Source organism: Hoplias malabaricus, chromosome 9 (genome assembly GCF_029633855.1).
Source record: "Hoplias malabaricus isolate fHopMal1 chromosome 9, fHopMal1.hap1, whole genome shotgun sequence".
Lineage (NCBI taxonomy): Eukaryota > Metazoa > Chordata > Actinopteri > Characiformes > Erythrinidae > Hoplias > Hoplias malabaricus.
The window spans coordinates 11,829,594-11,849,263 of record NC_089808.1 but is presented as its reverse complement, the minus strand read 5'-3'; the positions used below and the strand labels follow the sequence as shown (position 1 = coordinate 11,849,263).

The window sequence follows — 19,670 nt, the reverse complement described above, 5'->3', positions numbered from 1 at the left end:
CACTTGGAAAGAGACTTAGCTCTAAGGGCAGGAGGAATGTAGCTATAGTGTTGTACTGCACTAAGAGCAGGATGAATGTAGCTATAGTGTAGTACTTCTAAGAGGGCAGGAGGGATGAAGCTATAGTGTAGTACTGCTCTTAGAGCAAGAGGACTATAGCTACTTCATATTTTATTACAGCTCTGAGGGCAGGGGGAATGTAGCTAGTGTATAGTGAGATACTGCTCTAAGGGCAGAAAGAGTGTAGGTACTGTATAGTGTAATACTGCTCTAAGGGCAGGAGGAATGTAGCTACTCTATATTGTATTACTGCTCTAAAGGCAGGATGAATGTAGCTATAGTGTAGTATTTCTCAGAGGGCAGGAGGGATGTAGCTATAGTGTTGTACTGCACTGAGGGCAGGAGGACTGTAGCTACTTCATATTGTATTTCTGCTCTGAGGCCAGGGAGACTGTAGCTAGTGTATAGTGGGGTACTGCTCTAAGGGCAGGAGGAATGTAGCTGCTGTATAGTGTAGTATTGTTCTGAGGGCAGGAGGAACTGTGTATATGAGTATATGTAGACTTCATGGAAAATGTTTTGAGCTGTGGTTACACAGTATATATGAGCTTATAGACACAGGGGTGATCACACTGTATGTTTAAACATTTTAATAAAAATTGAATATAGCATAATTAAAAAAAGCAAAGAGCATTCTTGCAAGGCAATGACAACTGATTTCAGTTTTTACCACCATCAGTTTATCTTATTGAAATCTTTCAAATGGATGTACTGCATGAGTATGCACACTCTTATAGCATAACATTACTAATGAGTGCTAAGAATGAAAATGCCATACTGCAAAACATTTATCAGAAATGCATCAAATGTTTTAATGAAATGTTATGAATTGTTTTAAACCACTTTTTCTTTTTACATAACCTTTTAACACTTGTTAAGGCATTTTGAGTGTTGTGATTTCTTCAGAAAATGTATATATTTTGAAAATGTAATATTCAAAAATCTTCCAGCCACTTTTCACACCTGGTGTAGAAATGACTGTAAGGAGATATACTGAAATTTATAGAGGAAAATATTATTTCAGTGGTAGTGTCACAATCAAACAGGGGGACCTGGAGGTTGTGGGTTCAAGTCCCGCTCCGGGTGACTGTGTGTGAGGAGTTTGGTGTGTTCTCTCTGTGTCCGTGTGGGTTTCCAGTGGGTGCTCCGATTTCCCCTCACTGTCCAAAAACACACCTTGGCAGGTAGATTGGTAACTCAAAAGTGTGTGAGTGAATGTGTGTGTCGCCCTGTGAAGCACTGCCTTGCACCCAGTGATTCTGGGTAGGCTCCAGACCCACCGCAACCCTGAACTGGAAAAGTGGTTACAGATAATGAATGAATGAATTTTATGTCATGTAAAGTCTACATTAAATGAGGCTGATAAAGACATCACACAAATAATTATAGTTTGTTGTTTATTCTAATAATTTGAAAACAGAAATGGTTTGTTCTGAGAAAGTCTAATTAGTTATATGTTGTTTAACATCTATATATATATATATATATATATATATATATATTTTTTTTTTTTTTTTTTTTTTTTTTTTGATATATTATGATCTGCTGCACATTGTACCAAGTACATTTCCTCAGTGAGAGAAAGGGCAGGGACACATTCCTATTCTGGCACAATGATTACTGATTATTACCCTATACCACACATAGACCAGGCACTTGTTAGACAGGAAAGCTTATGGCCGATCAGAAACAGTTTTATAATTCGACATACAATCCACTACGTGAGTGCAGAAACTGTTTTATGGCCTACACTGTGCACTACAAAGCATGTAGTGAGACATTTGGTATTCAGCAGGATTTTTTCAACTTCTTATCATTGTGTAACTTCAAGCAGCTTTTTCTGTCCTCCAAAGCAAAATGTGATGCACACATTTATTAATATGTCCATTATTCCAGTTTTAATACAAGGATTCTTTGCACAAATGTCAGGCAAAAACGTGTCAAGATTTCAAGATTTAAAAAAAAACAAAAAAAAACACTCTTTATTAAATTCTGAGGATGTTTCCTCCCTATTTGCTGCTCTCCAGTCTGTTTATGTGTTCTAATTCGGTCTAAAGTGCTTTTGAAACCCCGGTGTCGATAAATGGCTCATTAACCAAAGTGTCTAGGTCCAGTATGCTAGGATTTCTCTCTCCCTACACATGGCAGAACAAAAGCATCTGAAGTTTTTTAGACAATGGAGAGAACTCCAAAAACACAAACCACTGCATATGTGGGTAATATTGACTTATTGTTGCTGTTTTGGATTACTTTCCTAATTCTGAAGATGACTTACCAAAAGTGCTGCAAAACAAAACATAAAATCTTACCCACAAATTAAACTTCAGTCATGTATAAACTACAGTCGTTTATTTCCCTCAAACATTCAATTCCACCCTAAAGACGCTGAGTTCCTGAACATAACCAAAACCAGTGAGAACAGTGCTTCCCACCATCGAAGATGCCCCCTTTAAATGTAAAATTTGTGAGCAATTACATTCTTGTGCCTGAGGCTACCGCAGCATTTAAGGTGGAAAAGGGTGTTTTGAACTAAAAGCCACAGAATAAGCAGATGAATTCAACTTCAAATCACAGAGGGTTAGTAGTGAGTGATTATATGTGATTATGGAATGGTTTTGAAGGTATTATGCCCTAAATTTAAATATGTTAAAGTCCAGAAGCTCTGATATCACTGCAGATTGGCAGTAGATATCTTTGTGTTCTTAAAGTACTGTTTCATATTGTAGGGAAAGGTTTTAACCACTGCCCATATAACTATTATATCCACTATATAATGTTGGGACTGGCATTAAGGGATTTCTTCTGTTCTTCTGAAGCCCTTAAGAGGAAATCCAAGTACAGGAACATTGAAGGTGTCCAAAATTATTTCTTACTCTTCCTTCATGAAAAGTGAAAGTTTCATTCCTTCGTCAGGGTGTGAGCTGAGACGGTTTGTAAACTGAAAGTGATGGAGAAGAGGTGAGTGAGTTTGCAGCTCTGTAGATGCTCTGGTGGCTAATTAAACCCTCTGAGACTTCAGCCAAGCAACACAAGCCCAAATTACTCTGCAGGTCATGCACACATACGTCCCAATGAATAATACAATATGTTTAAACCCCCTATTCTCTCTATCTCTCTCTCTGTCTCTCTCTCTCTCACACACACACACACTCACAAATAAATGCACATTTCAGATGCATGGAAATCTTGCCTGCTTCAGTGCTGCATTCTGGGATATTGGGCCTGATTTGGGGGTTTTGGGTTTAGTTCGGTGGGAAGGTAATGTTTTCTTTTTCCACTTTAATTAGGACAGAAGGCAAAGAAGAATTTGGGAGAAGAATCCAAAAAAAATAAAAGCTTGGGAACTTCTGAGCACTCAGGAAAAACAAGTCCTGTTGTTATTATATATGTATTTTTATATTTTATTTTATTATTATTGTTATTATTATTATTATTATTATTTAAGGGCTGGAAGGCCCATTATAGAGTCTATTTTTCCTTTCCTGTGTTGTTGATTTCCTTTATTCGTTCCTTTGTTTATATATAATTCACTTATTCATTTCAGTATCCTAAAGCCTTGTTAAAGCCTTGTTAAAGCCTTTTTAAAGTAATTTTAATCAAGAATAAATTTTTATAAAATTCTGAGAATGTTCCTTCTCCATTTGCTAGCTCTTCACTCTGCAAAAAAGCTCTGGTGTTTGTACTCAGCCCTGGAGCATCAATAGTTCTTTAGATTGTGGAAACATTACGAAATGTTAAAAAACATGAAAAGAGGTGATGTTGTTGCTCTATTTCTTCTTCATAGGTGGGTAATACTGACTTATTTCTGGTGTTGCAGATTACATAATATGGAACTGACTCCAAATCCAGGAAACCACTAACTGTATGAAAGTAAACACATATGTTTTTATCTATCTATGCACTTATATATCCACAAAAATGGAACAACCAGGCAAGTCAGTATGGAAAAGAAGGAATTCCTGTGAATTTTACCAGTATATTACAATCTGTGTTTGTGAGAATAAGTAAGAGGTCAAAGTTAGAAACAGAAACATTCAGAAGTTTCTAAACATTTATTGGTATATTTTAAAAAAAAATCTTTCATCTTTTCTCAAACACAAGAATAACACCATTAATATTAATCTATTCATAAACAGACAAATATAAGCCAAAATTATCCCAAAAGTATATGTATAAAAGCCAAAAGCATTCAGAGAGCTCTAGATGTGTAAGAGCTGGGTCAGTTTTTCTGATATGTCAGTAAAACTGGTCATTGTTAGTGGTGTGTAACACACAGTTGTACAGAGAAATCAGTGTGCTGATGAAGGTGGTGTGTAAAAAGCCCACCGTTCCTGTTGTGACATCAGAAACAAAAAAAATGAAAGCAACCTAAACTGTTTTGCATATCAAAACTTGTTCACACACGTTGTTTTAAAGCAATGTTGAAATGAATCTTGTTCTTAATTCTAAAATGGAGGCTTTAAAGGATCAGGATGTCAACATGAAGCTATATTTCTTCATGTCATTTTGAAGAATTTACATCGCACACAGCCCTGAAGAACGTAAGGGTGCAATGGGAACCATATTTACAAACTTGTGGCCATGATTTAAATGTTATAGCGCCATAGTATTCAAGGTCATTAGTTGTAAGACAGGAATACACCCTACAGAGTGGGGAGACAGTGCAGCTGTGAATTTGATCTCCTGTTTAAGGGTATAACACTGTATTTCGACCAGTCAGTTATATTTTAACCAGTCAGGTATATAAAACTCAAAGTAAATTATGTCTAAATACAGTTTAGAGTCCAGTTCTTTGGGATTTATCACATGTGCACTTTTCCAAAGGAAAAATGTTATACAGTAAACTGCAATATAGTCATGCACAGAGAAGCCTTTGTGTGACCACAGTTGCTGTATAAATGATGAGGATAAAGGATCAGGATGTTAACATGAAGTTATATTTCTTCATGTCATTTTGAAGAATTTACATGGCACACAGCCCTGAAAAACATAAGGGTGCAATGGGAACCATATTTACAAACTTGTGACCATGATTTTAATGTTATTGCACCATAGTATTCAAGGTCATTAGTTGTAAGGCAGGAATACACCCTAGAGCGTGCCGCATCTCAGAGTCCATCTTAAATCATCAAGCCCACCCTGTACCTTACACACTCACACCTGTGGGCAAACTGGTGCATCCTGAACAAACCCAGACACAAGGAGAACACACCATAATACTAACAGACAGTGATCCAAGGTGAGGGTCAAACCCAGGCCCCCAAACACTGCAGCAGTGTAGCAGTGTGGCAACAAAATTCCTCCCTGCTTTTTTATTAGGTCCAAAAACCTGCTCATCTGCATGTGCATGCATTTTTTTTATTTTGTACAAAAAAAATCAAGACAAAAGAGAAACAAACAAAATAGATATATTTTTTTCTTTTGTCTGTCATCTGCTCTGTCAGTAATATGTGCCTGGTTTAGTGAGAGCTAGGCTCTGAGATCTGAAATGTCCTGCTGTGCAGTCCCACTTTAAATATTGACACAATGCTTAAGCTGGTTTCTAAAGACAGAGCTGTGACAACTTGTTCTCTTATTCTGGCAGATAAATAATTCAGTGTCTTTTTTCCTTTTCCTTATCTTTTATTTCATTGCCATTCAGACTCCGACTCATCGCTCCCCACATCTCTCTCTCTCTCTCTCTCTCTTTATATATATATATATATATATATATATATATATATATATGGATGATTAGTTCTGCATGACAAATACTACTCTAACTCATCCCAAACATATAGGATGCCCACCCCTTGTCAGAGAATGTAAATTGATTGCTCCACAACGTAATGCTGGAGAGAGTTATATCCCTGTAACCAGTGGCGGATGCTGGTCTTTCAAGGAGGGGAAGCTCAGAACAGAATGAAAATGTAATGCTCCAACAGATCTCTACACCAAATGATCGCTGATTCGCTCATTTCGCTGTCAATCAAAAAGGGATTCAGCCTCAGACAGATCATCCAATCATCATGCAGAAGCTGAGCGTCCGGGCCAGCCGAGGCCAGCCCACTGTTCCATAGACCCCAGAGACGCTAAGCATCTGATGGGCGGGACAAAGCCCAGCATTTATCCAATGACTCGTCTCGTTTCGCTGCACTTCGTTGTTTCACTATTGAACTCTGTTTAAATCACTGTGAAGCTGCAGGAATGATTGAGAGGAAAGTCGCATCTTTACCAGTGATAAGAAGCTGATTCTGAACAAAAGTTAATCGCGTTGTAGTGCATATTTATTCAATGACATGTACACTCAACAGTATATATTTGATCACTTATTTTTTGACATTTTAGGGGAAGCTGAGCTTCCCTTGCAGTCTTAGAGCAATCGCCTCTGCCTGTAACTGACGCTTGGCATTGAGCACTTCCCCAGAGAGGTCCAGGTAAGGTCCATTCATTCATAACCACTTATCCATTTCAGGGTCGCGGTGGGTTCGGCGCCTACCTGGAATCATTGGGTGCAAGGGGGGAATACACTCTGAAGGGGGCGCCAGTCCTTCACAGGGCAACACAGACACTTTTGAGTCGCCAATCCACCTACCAACATGTATTTTTGGACTGTGGGAGGAAAGCAGAGCACCTGGAGGAAACCCACATGGAAACAGGGAGAAAAAACCCCCAAATTCCTCATAGACAGTCACTCGGAACAGGATTTAAACCCACTACCTGCTGCGCCACCATGGCGCCCCTCCATGTAAGGTTTATGAGTTAAATTTTCTGACCATTTGAGGCTAAAAACAAAATAGAAATGGGCTAAACAGTGAATAACTTTTCATACTCATCAAATGAAGGTATTAGACACTGAGTAGCAGTGCCAACATTTACACAGTACACATATTTATGTATATAGATAATAACAGTTTAAGTTTTAATAACAGGGCAGCTGTGAATTTGATCTCCTGTTTAAGGGTATAACACTGTATTTCGACCAGTCAGTTATATTTTAACCAGTCAGGTATATAAAACTCAAAGTAAATTATCTAAAGTCTAAATACAGTTTAGAGTCCAGTTCTTTGGGATTTATCACATGTGCACTTTTCCAAAGGAAAAATGTTATACAGTAAACTGCAATATAGTCATGCACAGAGAAGCCTTTGTGTGACCACAGTTGCTGTATAAATGATGACACTGCTGTTCCACGTGTCTTTGTATAATGTTGGCAATTAAGATATACAAAGACATTATTCCCTGTTTAGTGGAATTTGTGGGTTTGCATATTGCATATTTATTCCAAGTACCTTTGGAGCATTTCTATTTGTACATTCATCATGACATTTTCACACCATGTAAAGGACAGCTGTTGTGTTCAAATGATGTAGTAAATTAAATATTGACAACAATCAATTTTGTAAATGGATACCAATGATATGTTTAGTACAGAGGCCCTGAAGGGACATGGTGAGAATTTCATTTTAGGGAAAAATCTCATGAGCATCACTTAGTATGTTGTGAGCACCACTTAGTATGTCGTGAGCAACACTTAGTAAGTCGTGAGCAACACTTAGTAAGTCGTGAGCACCACTTAGTAAGTCGTGAGCACCACTTAGTAAGTCGTGAGCACCACTTAGTAAGTCATGGTGGTGCTCATGACTTACTAAATCATGCTCACGACATACTAAGTGGTGCTCATGACATGCTAAGTGGTGCTCGTGAGATTTTTCCCTAAAAAGAAATTCTCACCATGTCCCTTCAGGAGTTCCGCAGTGTAGGGCTTATGTGCAAAGTGGAACACTCTTAAATATCAAGGTGCTATAAAGGATTATTTGCGCGATGACACAGAAGAACCGCATTTGGTTCCATTTAGAAGGAGGTTTGTTTAAGAGATGTGTGCATGTGAAGAACCTTTTAAATGTTTAAAAATCCATCACTTGATCCTTAAGGTTCTTTACCTATTTATACAAATTTGCAAACATAGTTCTTTATGGAACCAAAAGTGATTATTCTATAGCATCGCTCAAAGAACCTTTTGTAGCACCTTTATGTTTAACAGTGTACAGCATGTCTTCCCCACTCTGTACAGTCCTACATTCATTACAATTCATTATTTAGAAATGAAAAAAAAAAAGAAAATATAATAAAGAGCAAGCTTTTCATTGTCCTGAAATTCACATTATGAGGAGCAGAAATAAAAAATCTGAAAATTGGAAAAATTAATCAAATCTTACTTTTTTAACTATACCAGTTTAAAAAATGTGAAAAACAAACTCAGATTTCTATTTTAGTATTAAGCCTTAAACGGACAGAAAATGTAACTGATAAAGATTTACAAGGAACCAGAGTCACAATTTATTTCATGCTTTAAATATACTGATTCATAAATGTGTTTAAAATTTTCAGAAATATATATAGATTACTGTACATTTATATCCCATTTGGAAGCTTGCTTACAATTAATATGGTTCTACTAAGTAGGCTGTCATGTATTAATGTATCTATTAATAAGCCAGCCTTAATTTAATTAAATCATGAAATTAACCCTGTAAATAACCAGATAAATTATTTTCTACTTGGTTTTACTGTAATTTGAGGGTTTCTGCGGCCCAAAAGAAACAACAGTTCCATACAATACTGATATGAGGGTCATGTTATATATGAGTAGAAGAATATGTAAAGGAGATACATGTGTGTGTGTGGGGGGGGGGGGGGGGGGTTAAACTCCACAGCTCTTCTGACATAGTCTAACATAAAGGTGCTGAGTCGTGCATATTCTTTACTCCATAAAAAGTGCTGAGGCGTGAGAGTTCCTCAGAACCAGGCTCCGATGCGAGGAGCCAGACGTGGAGTTCGTTTCTTTTTGGAATCCGCCTCCTTCAGCCAGTGCTTCTTTCTTCTGTTGTCAAAGAGACCTATGCATAAACATAAAGCCACCATTTACATCATTGTCTCCTTGAATGCAGAGGAGGTGGGTTATATTTACTCACGCATGGCCAAGTGCTATTTCAATAGGTTCATATTTTGTGGAAACCTGCTCATCCAAACTTTCTTTGGTGTTAATAGGTAGTTTCTACTTGTTTGTTGTAGTAACAACTTATAATTTACACTAGATTCTGGAACATTGCTGTGAGGATCTCATAACATTCCACCAGCTAAACATTAGTGAGGATCAGAGTCACCACTCCATCTAAAATCCAAGGTATTGGATGGTGCTCCATCACTCTAGAAAACAGTTTCTTCTTACACCTTGGTGTAATGTCTGTATATTCATTTCTAATCGTCAACAGAACTCAGAAACTAAGTGTATGTCAGTTCGAGGTCAGTGCTTTATCAGAACAAAACATTTTGTCCCTCATCTTGCATATCAAACTGGGATGTCTCTAAGGAAACTAAGCTTGCAGAAACTTGTGATTATCTTTATAAACTCTCTGTGAAAACATCTTCTTTGTCCACATACACATATAACTCTGTGCTATTGTGTGTTGACCACCTTAAGGTTAATAAACTACTTTCTGATTGCAAATGCTCTGTTAGATTTCAGTTCTTTACACTTGTATTTATTTTCTCCCCCACCTGGCATTGGACCTTTTCAGTTTATATCTGTTTTCATTTAATTATTTATTTGTGCTTCTATGATGAATGTACAAGCTGTTTGTGCGTATTTAAAAATCTGTGTCCACAATGCATGCACCTTAGAGCTAAATTTCATCTACTCTACTAATAGTAAATAGTTTAAACCCTATTTGGTCGGAATATACACTGATCAACCATAACATTATGACCATTTCCTTATTTCAAAAATTGCAGACTGAAATCCATCTGTTGCTCGGTTTCCCCCCCCCTCTTCACCCTATTTTTCAAAGGTCAGGACCTCCACAGAGCAGGTTTGATTTGGGTGGTGGATCATTCTCAGCGCTGCAGTGGTGGTGTGTTAGTGTGTGTTGTGCTGGTATGAGTGGATCAGACACAGCTGTTCCTGCTGGAGTTTTTAAACACCTCACTGTCATGGCTTTATAATAGGTGGCATTGAGAAAATGGACAAAAATGTGGAACCAGTGAGGTCATTTTAATATTTTAACTGATTGGAGTATGTATTTTATAATTTTCCAGCTGTGTACTGTTGGTGACAGGGCATTTAGTGTTGCTGGCCCAAAGTAGTGGAATATCTAAGCTGAATTGTCTGCTTTTCATCTGTAGCCATTTCAGTCTTAAAAAAGCAAGTCTTAAATATCATATTTTCATATTTGCTTATGTGTGAGCCTGATGTTTGATTTTTATTTTTAGCTTTTTTCATATTATAATTAATCTTACATTATTTTTTAAATGTTATTCATTATTTTATTTATTTAATGAATTGATGTATTTTCATTATTCTATAAATTTACTAAATTTGTATTCCTTTTTATTCCTATTGAATACTGTTTTGGGTGTTTTTAATATCTAATAAAATACAATTTACAATATTATTTTATATTATTATTATTATTTTTTTTTAATGAAATAAAAAATTATGGACTTCATCTTTAACATAAAGTGGAAAGGAAAAAACTTTATAGAGCCCAAAAAACATTTTACAATTTATGATATCCTCTTAACATCAAGCATATGATTTTATGCAGCAGATCAAATTAGAACATCTGTGAATATGAAGGGGACACTGCTTGTTAGTAGTTTTTTAGTAGAGGTAACAAACTATTAAAGAATGATAGGAAGTGGTCCCCAGACAGGAATAGTTACACACCACTGGTGTCAAAAGACATCTTTACAGTGGACTTCATGTATTTGGAGAATTTAAAATATACACACATATGCCCAAACTGGCAGTGTCAAAAATCCAAGGCTAACAAATTGCTAGCAGACCTTTGTGGTTTATATTTTCGGCTTACTGCAAATATTCTTTGGCTGCCCCTCTGGGACAAAGCAGACTTCATGCACCGCTTGCATAGCTTTTCAAACGATATGCTCCTAAAGCAGACCTTATGCCTAGTTAACATATGTATGAGTGTCATGACGCTTAAACACAAGGTCAACACACATCCACCGAGACCCTCCTCCCTGACCCCAATTAAATAAATAAATAAATAAATAACTATCCCCAAAACAGAATAGATGCCATTTTCCTGATTCATTTTTCTTGGCAAAATATCCACATTAATGCTATGCTCTCCAGCATCTGTCATTATAAGAGGTTAAATACATATCATTTAAACACACTTCATTTTAATTTTTAACACCCTGGGTTTTTATGGGCACATGTTTCAACAAGGTACATGCTTAAAAATGATGGTTCTACATGGGTTCATTAGTAAAAATGTATTCAAAGTTCTTCAGATTGATGGAAGATGTGCTATAGATGATTTTATATAGCACATTTTAGAGAAGGGTCCTATATTGCATCAAAAATGGTTCTTCTGTTGTAACAAGCTTGACATGGTAATTATTGAAGAATACTTTTTGGTGCCATATAGAACCATCTATAGCACATTCTCCATCAATCTGAAGAGCCCCTCCACAATGTAAAGAACCATTTAATCATGCAAAAGTTTCTTCAAGTGTTCAGGGTTCTATATAGAACCATTTGCTTTAATAAAGGTCCATCTTTTTTAAGAGTGCATTTATAGGTGGTTTGTTCCTCTTTGCAACAATAACATTTCTTAGTGTTTGCTCTTTTGGAAAAGTGCTGTGAGGATTTGATGGCAATCTTTTACATAAACATTACAAAAGTGCTGAGGCACCATCACTCCAGAGAATGCAGTTACACTGCCCCACAGCCTAATGCTAGGGGACATCATGCCTATCTAGCAGACATTTGGCATTGGGAGTGGTTGTATATGCAGCTGCTCCAGAGTGTCCCGTTCAATTTGGCCAGTGCTTTTCCATGGAGATTACACACATATATAGGTACAACTCGTTTCAACAGTTCACTCATTATAATGGGTGCTTAAAACTGCACTAGAATAAACTATATTATATTAATATAATTAACATATGAACTAAAATACCATATATTATAATAATGATTTGTAGCTTCCTGAGATCATATAGCATTAATCTGTCCACCCAAGCAATAGAAGCTTGTTTTGTGGGTACACACCTCTGGAGAAGGCAAGGTTCTGCAGGCCTCTCTCCCCTGGCTCCTCCTCTGTGTTTCGTAGATAACGACCATGAGAGGCAGGTCCAGTCAGAGCACTCGGCCTGTACCAGCTCTGATCTTCATCCTCACCATCAGGATGAGCTGAAGACAGAAAATCTCATTAACAAACCACAACAAAAATGAAATGACATACAGGAAAGCCTTGAAACCTAAATCCAGAATCATTCAATTGCTATAACACTTAATCTTACAGTGAACATCTGAAAGCATGTTATAGTCTTAATGTGAAGGAATTTCATATAAAACAGCAGGGAGGAATATGGGTGGGACATGATTATATCCACTGAGATTTGATTGGATTGTAAAAAGCAGGTGCTTCCAAATAGTGATATTGTTGGTTAATATCATTTTCCAAAGCCTGCAGGCTCTCGCCTCCATAATCAGACCTAGTTAGGTGTTTTACTGGAAGAACAGTCACTACACTTCTTATCACTCTCCACTTTCTCTCTCTCTCTATCTATCTATATATATATATATATGTTTATATATACTACACAAATATTATAAAGAATAAATATGTTGTATTTTATTGTAGTATGGTGCAAGGATGAGTCTTAATATGAGCTAATACATGAAGCAACAAGATAAAACATTTAACGTTTTCATTTATATTTGTTTATTTATAATATTTATTGTCTGATAGCTACTGTTATATTAATATAGGAGTTAGCTAAGGATATACCATAATGAGGGTGACCATATGTCCTTTTTTCCTGGACATGTACTCTTTTTTGAATTGTAAATTGTGTAAAATGTAATTTCTTTTGATAACAACCACAGACCTACAACTTAGACCTTCTTGAAGCCCCCCAACCACACCATCCTAATGACAATGGATGCCTATGTGTCCCTAGTGTCCCTATGCTGGCCAAATAAGTCATTTGTATCTATGACGTTGGGATTGGACTATAAAATATTATGACACTGTTTGTTTGTTTTTGTTTTTTTCTCAGCACTCCTGTCCACTCTATTTGGGTGGCTGTTAAGAAAGTTATCAACAATTAGAAGTTATCAACATCAGAAATGAACCCATTAGTTTTCCATAGTACATTTAACAAAATAAAAAGTTCAACGGCACCGTTCAACAGTTGGTGTTTGTACATGTAAAGTTTCCTCATAGTGCGAACATAAATTCCAAATTAGGACGTAGACTCTTGCAGTAAGGGCATTTCTTATAAATAAGGGCTGCTCTATCCTCCACAACATCACAGCACAAGGACAATTAGACATATTATCCACACACACACACACACACACACAAACACACACAAACACACAAAAGGCAGAAGCATAAGGAAAGTTCAAACACAGCCTAAGGCACTTGTGGTCTCCCCTCCCTTCCCCTCCCCCTCTACCCCTCAGGCCTGTATAAAATAATCTCGATCCATCTCCCATTCATATTTCATGCGGCACGCTTTCATTGTGATTAGACATGTAAACAGATTGAGATTTCTTTATTCTTCCCGCGCAGTAATTTACATTTATATTGAATTAGCGTGCGGAGTGGGGGGCTCGGCGACAGAGCAGACCGTGATTATGCGTCCAGATTACGCCCGTATCTCGCCGCTATTGTGCTGTGTAATTAAAGAGGAGAGTGCCAGAGAGAAAGGGGACAGATGCTACTTCTCCGGACCTTCTTTTTTTCTCTCCCCTCCACTCTTCCCCACATACACACAGGCAGAAAAAAATAAGATGTGAAAAAACAGAGTATGTTTAATAGCAGAGCGTTTAACAAATCCCTTGATGTCAGAAGGATCCTCAAGCCCCCGGCGTGAAGGCAGAGGCAAACACCCATAATGCACTGCACTGAGAGAGAAAGAGCGCACCGCATCAAAACATTACGTAATAAAAAAATGTTTTGATGCCCCCTGCTCATATGTTTGCTGACTTCAGATACCGTTCACAAGGATAAGTATATTTTAAAACATTGTTGTCTGTGTTTTGGACTTCCGTTCACAAGAAAACGGTCTTTTAGGTCACAGGAAAAAGGTTTTCGAAAACGCTCTCCAAGGTGGAGACTTTTGAAAACGCTGTTGTCAGAGTTTGCTTTTCGGAAATACTTACGTCACACAGCGTGCCTGTCTCTGGCTGAAATTCACTCCTTCTGTAGTGAATTACCCAAACTAAACTAAACTAAACTAAAATGTATACTTTCAGATATCACTAGATTTTAGATTCCCACATATTAATAAATATAAATAATGTTGATTTAGAAATATATAATGCACTATTAAGAATTTGATTCAGTAATTTCCTGATTTAGATTCAGTAATTTAATTTGCTTAGTGCATTAAATAAGGAGTATGGAGTCATTTGTGATTGTGTTTATGTCTCACTTAAAGAGGTACTATGGCCCCCTACTGGACTGGCATAACAATGACACCGAAATGTATTTGGACGGGGATATTTTCACAAACATTGGTAGGAAAATCTGTTTGTGTGAAGGGGGCCTCAGAATGGGAGAACACACCCCTGTGTATATTTTATGTATGATTACTGTGCATCTGCTAAATTCAAGATGAAAGATGTTTAAGATGTTGTCACTGAAATATATGGCACTTTAAATAATTTAGGTTCAATATGTAAAATTTACCCTGTAAAATGACCAGTGAACAAACAAATGTTTTGGAATTTTGAATGTCAATGATGTTCATAATCATTTTAAGGAAAGATTATCTCTGACACTTTTAGAGATATTTAACCTTTCTTTCTTTCTTTCTTTCTTTATTTATTTATTTATTTAATAATAATAATAATAATAATAATAAATGGAATTTTTAAAGCGCTTTTCAGTAACCCAAAGACGCTGTTACAATCAGATGAACACATAAAGACAATCACATCCATAACACTACATAACATAGAATGATACAAAACAGGAACAAGGGTAAAAACAAACAAGGGCTAATCAGAAACAGAGGGATTAAATGCAGCCGCAAACAGGTGTGTTTTAAGTTTGGATTTAAATAGCGATAGAGATGTTGACTGTTGAATTTCTGGAGGAAGGGAGTTCCAGAGGCGGGGGGCATGTCTGGAGAAGGCTCGATCTCCAAGACTACGCAGCTTAGAAGGGGGAATGGTGAGTAAACCAGCTGAGGAAAATCTGAGAATGCGATTAGGTGTGTATGGTTGAAGAAGGTCCGATAAGTAAGAGGGAGCTTGGTTATTGAGAGCTTTGTAGGTGAGAAGGAGGATTTTGAACTGAATACGATATTTAACAGGAAGCCAGTGGAGGTTGTGGAGAACTGGGGTGATGTGGTGGTGGGACCGGGTGTCGGTGAGGAGACGGGCAGCAGAGTTCTGGACCATTTGGAGTTTATGTAGTAGTGAGGAGCTAATGCCAGAAAGAAGAGAGTTACAATAGTCAAGACGGCTGGAGATGAATGCATGGATGAGGCGTTCAGAGGCAGACTGGGAAAGAGAAGGACGGATTTTAGCAATGTTGCGAAGGTGGAAGAATGAGGTTTTTATGATGGAACTAACATGGGAATGAAAAGTGAGTGAAGAGTCAAGGGTGACACCAAGATTTCGGATCACAGTGGAGGGGGACAGGATGACATCATCAACTGAGAGTGTGAGGGAGCCAGTTTTATTGAGGGTAGATTTGGAGCCAATGAGGATTAGGTCAATTTTATTACTATTAAGCATCAGTGAATTTTGTGTCATCCAGTGCCTGATTTTTGACAGACATAGTTCCAATTTGGAGAGTGGTGTGTTGCTGAAAGAATTGGTCTGGAGGTAAATCTGTGTCATCAGCGTAACAGTGAAAATCAAGATTGAAAGGATAATGTGGCCGAGGGGAAGTACATAGACAATAAACAGTAATGGGCCAAGGACAGAGCTTTGTGGGACCCCTTGTGAGATGGATGAAATGGTTGAACTATGTCCAGAAAGTGTGACAAATTGTTTTCGATCTGTAAGGTAAGATATAAACCAGTCAAGGGCAGAACCAGTGACACCCAGCTCACGCAGTCTTGAAAGGAGGATGGCATGATTTACTGTGTCAAAGGCAGAACTTAAGTCAAGGAGGACCAGAATACTTAGAGCTCCCCTATCTGCAGCCACCAGCAGATCATTGATAACTTTGACCAAGGCAGTTTCAGTACTATGGTGAGGGCGAAAACCAGACTGAAATGAGTCGAGGAGGTTATTGGATTCTAGATATGTTGTCAGCTGGGTGGCTACGACACGCTCAAGGATTTTAGAAAAAAATGGAAGATTTGAAATCGGACGGAAATTATTTAGATTTGCTGGCTCTATTTATTTATTTATCTTAGTCACTGCCAATTCCACCTGTTAGCTAAGGACAGGTTTACATATCTGTGTCTGTATATCTCAAAAGAAAATAATAATAATAATAATAATAATAATAATAATAAATGAGGTTGACATTCACATAGGTTTCAGTCAGATAACCTTAATATAATGAGAATGTGTGCACTTGGGGTCATCATCCAAACCAAAATGTATAAAATAAACATTCTTAGTAAAAATATACTGTGGTTTTCCTCTGCATGGTACCTACACAATTCTGCTCAGAGTTTTTATTTTACATTAGGCAAGTTTGGTCCCTGCAACTGTGTACTCCTTTAGGGTACAACCTTAGGGTGTATCTGTAGGATTGGAACATTAGAAATTATGTGGCTGCTTGTAGGAAGAGAGTGGGGTGGGCCATATGTGAAGCTCTAATGGATTGGTATAGGATATTTTACATCTTATCTTGTGTATGGGGCAGCACGGTGGTGCAGCAGGTTGTGTCGCAGTCACACAGCTCCCCGTGTGTTCTCCCCATGTCCGTGTGGGTTTCCTCTGGGTGCTCCGGTTTCCTCCCACAGTCCAAAAACACACGTTGGTAGGTGGATTGGCGACTCAAAAAAAGTGTCAGTGTTAGTGAATGTGTGTGTCTGTGTTGCCCTGTGAAGGACTGGCGCCCCCTCCAGGGTGTATTCCTGCCTTGTGCCCAATGATTCCAGGTAGGCTCTGGACCCACCGTGACCCTGAACTGGATAAGCGGTTACAGATAATGAATGAATGAATCTTGTGTATGATTATTATAATTAATACCTGCTGACTTGTGTTTCTAAGCAAACAGAGAAGGGACAAAACCATGAAGTGTTAAGCTTGCAGAGCTCTGATTGGCCAAGGAGACTTGTCAATCACAACAAAATGCAGACATCCAGCACAAACTAGACATTTGTAAAATGTCCAAGCTACAGCTGTGATTATATTTGGTTTTATCAGACTCAAAATGGCAGCCTGTAAAATGACACATTCCTTGGATTGGTAGCTGACAAAAGAATCTAGTTGGGCAGTGCTACAAAACATATACTGATGTGTCTGAACTTGAGAAGCTGTGTCAACCACACGTGCATTCATGATTAGCCCATTTCCACCAATGTGGAAGCCGCTTGGTTCCTATTCACTAACCTATTTTGGATCCGTTCTGCATGTTTCCACCAACAATGTTTCATGAGCCAGAAATTTAATCCTCAGCTGGAAGAATAGTAGGTTGGCCAATGTTGCCCAGACAAAATTGCCCAGAGAAATTTATTTTAATTTGATTTCTCTCCCCTCTTTCATTTATTTTCTTCGGTACATGTATGATTCTTTGGAAATTTGAAAATGTTTAAAAATAAATAAATAAACATAAATACCGAGTGACTGTCTGTGAGGAGGTTGGTGTGTTCTCCCCATGTCCGTGTGGGTTTCCTCCGGGTGCTCCGGTTTCCTCCCACGGTCCAAAAACACACATTGGTAGGTGGATTGGCAACTCAAAAGTGTCCGTAGGTGTGAGTGTGTGAGTGAATGTGTGAGTGTGTGTATTGCCCTGTGAAGGACTGGCGCCCCCTCCAGGGTGTATTCCTGCCTTACATAATAAATGATTCCAGGTAGGCTCTGGACCAACCGTGACCCTGAACTGGATAAGCGCTTACAGATAATGAATGGATGGATGGATAAAAATAAATAATAATAGGTGGGCATGTCAAGCTAAAGAAGCTCTGGAAAGAAACAGAGCCTCAAATAAAGTGTTATTGCTGAGTGGAGAGATATGGTCATTTACAGAATGTTATATAAATAAATAAAATGAAATAAAACAGGAAGGTTTTCTGTTTGTTTGTTATCTGGGGCTGTGTTAAGCATGACATGTGTTGGCCACTTTTCCCCACTCTTCACAAGCTCAGAATAGGATGGCTCGGGGCACTGCAACATTTACACAGGTGTATAGATGTTAAATAACTTAATATTAAATTAACAGGGCAAAAAACACCTATACATGCTATGTTTACCCATCCCTTCTCTGTCCTACCCACCCAGAGAGGATGAAGCCAGTTTTTTCCTTTAAAACTCCCAGCCTATGAGGGCCTACATTACCTACATTAGCAGTCTGGTTTCAGTAAAGTTAACTTGTCTGATTGACTATGTTTGTGAAGAGTGTTGGGATAAATAGTGGAAATCTAGATTTTCAGCAGTTTTTTTTTCCATTAAACCAACTGTGACCACACAGGTGTTCTTTCAGAAACAGGCCCAAACAGCTTCTAACCAGCAGCCATCAGGCCTGCTATCAGTATGGTGGGGACTATAATCACTGTTAGATAGCGAGAGATAGAGAGACAGACAGAGAAAGAGAACGCTTAGGGGAGTAGAGCCAAGAAAATAAGAGAGGAGCTGAAAGATAGGGAAGAGAAAAAAAAGAAATAAGGCATATAAAACAACACAAGAGAGGGGAGTGAATGAGAAAAAAAAGAAAACAAGAGAATGAGATAGAGGAAAGAGGGAGGGAGAGAGTGAGAGAGAGTGGAAGATAAGAGGCTGTGGAGGGGGTTGGGGAGAAAGAGCCCACGAATGTAATGAGCCTCGTCAAACAGAGACAAAGGCAACCTGGCAAGACTCAATTTCCCCCGCGGATAAATAGACGGCTTATTACCATGAGGTCACCACGGCGACCCCAGCAAATCCACTGTCTATTACTGAAGGTGCATCCATCCTTACAAATACACACACACACTTTTAGATATATTTGTATATATTTCCAAACAAATCACAGCATCTACAGTCCCCTCTTGAATTTCAAGAATTGAATATAATTTAAAATTTTGGATATTATCAGAAATAAACATAAATGCAACAAATTCTGATTTTCAGATTATTTGAATATGAAAGTTATTTAAAAATACTAACAATACTAGGCTGGATTTGGTGTGTTTACTCCTAGGCTCCCCTACAACTGCCTTGAAATTCTCTAAAAGTTACATAGTGTGGTTCCTGCAGTGCTAGGCCTGGAGTAGCAACAACAGAGGCCCAGATTTCACTGCTGAGTAATTTGATACTGTCCATTTTTTTTTCTTTCTTTATGTCTGTATGTGTTTTGGGACATTGTCTTACTGAAATACCCACAACATTATGGATCCTCCACCCGTAGGCTGGGTGTTTATTGTTTATTATCTTATTGGTCTGCACTGCCAAAAGCTCTATTTTGGTTTCACTGTAC

At 37.9% G+C, this 19,670-nt stretch overlaps 1 protein-coding gene across 4 annotated transcripts in view; it reads right to left on the bottom strand.

Annotated features, from left to right (window-relative positions):
• Positions 1-8,458: 8,458 nt before the first annotated feature.
• Positions 8,459-19,670, bottom strand: part of dnajb6b (DnaJ heat shock protein family (Hsp40) member B6b) — a 77,470-nt gene continuing 66,258 nt past the window's right edge. For all 4 annotated transcript variants that reach the window (XM_066680364.1, XM_066680365.1, XM_066680363.1 and 1 more), the window contains 2 exons: positions 12,122-12,262; positions 8,459-8,939 (listed from right to left, as the gene is read on the bottom strand). In XM_066680364.1, coding sequence (XP_066536461.1) covers positions 8,839-8,939; positions 12,122-12,262 — 242 coding nt within the window. In that variant the 3' untranslated portion in view covers positions 8,459-8,838. The remainder of the gene's footprint in view (positions 8,940-12,121; positions 12,263-19,670) is intronic.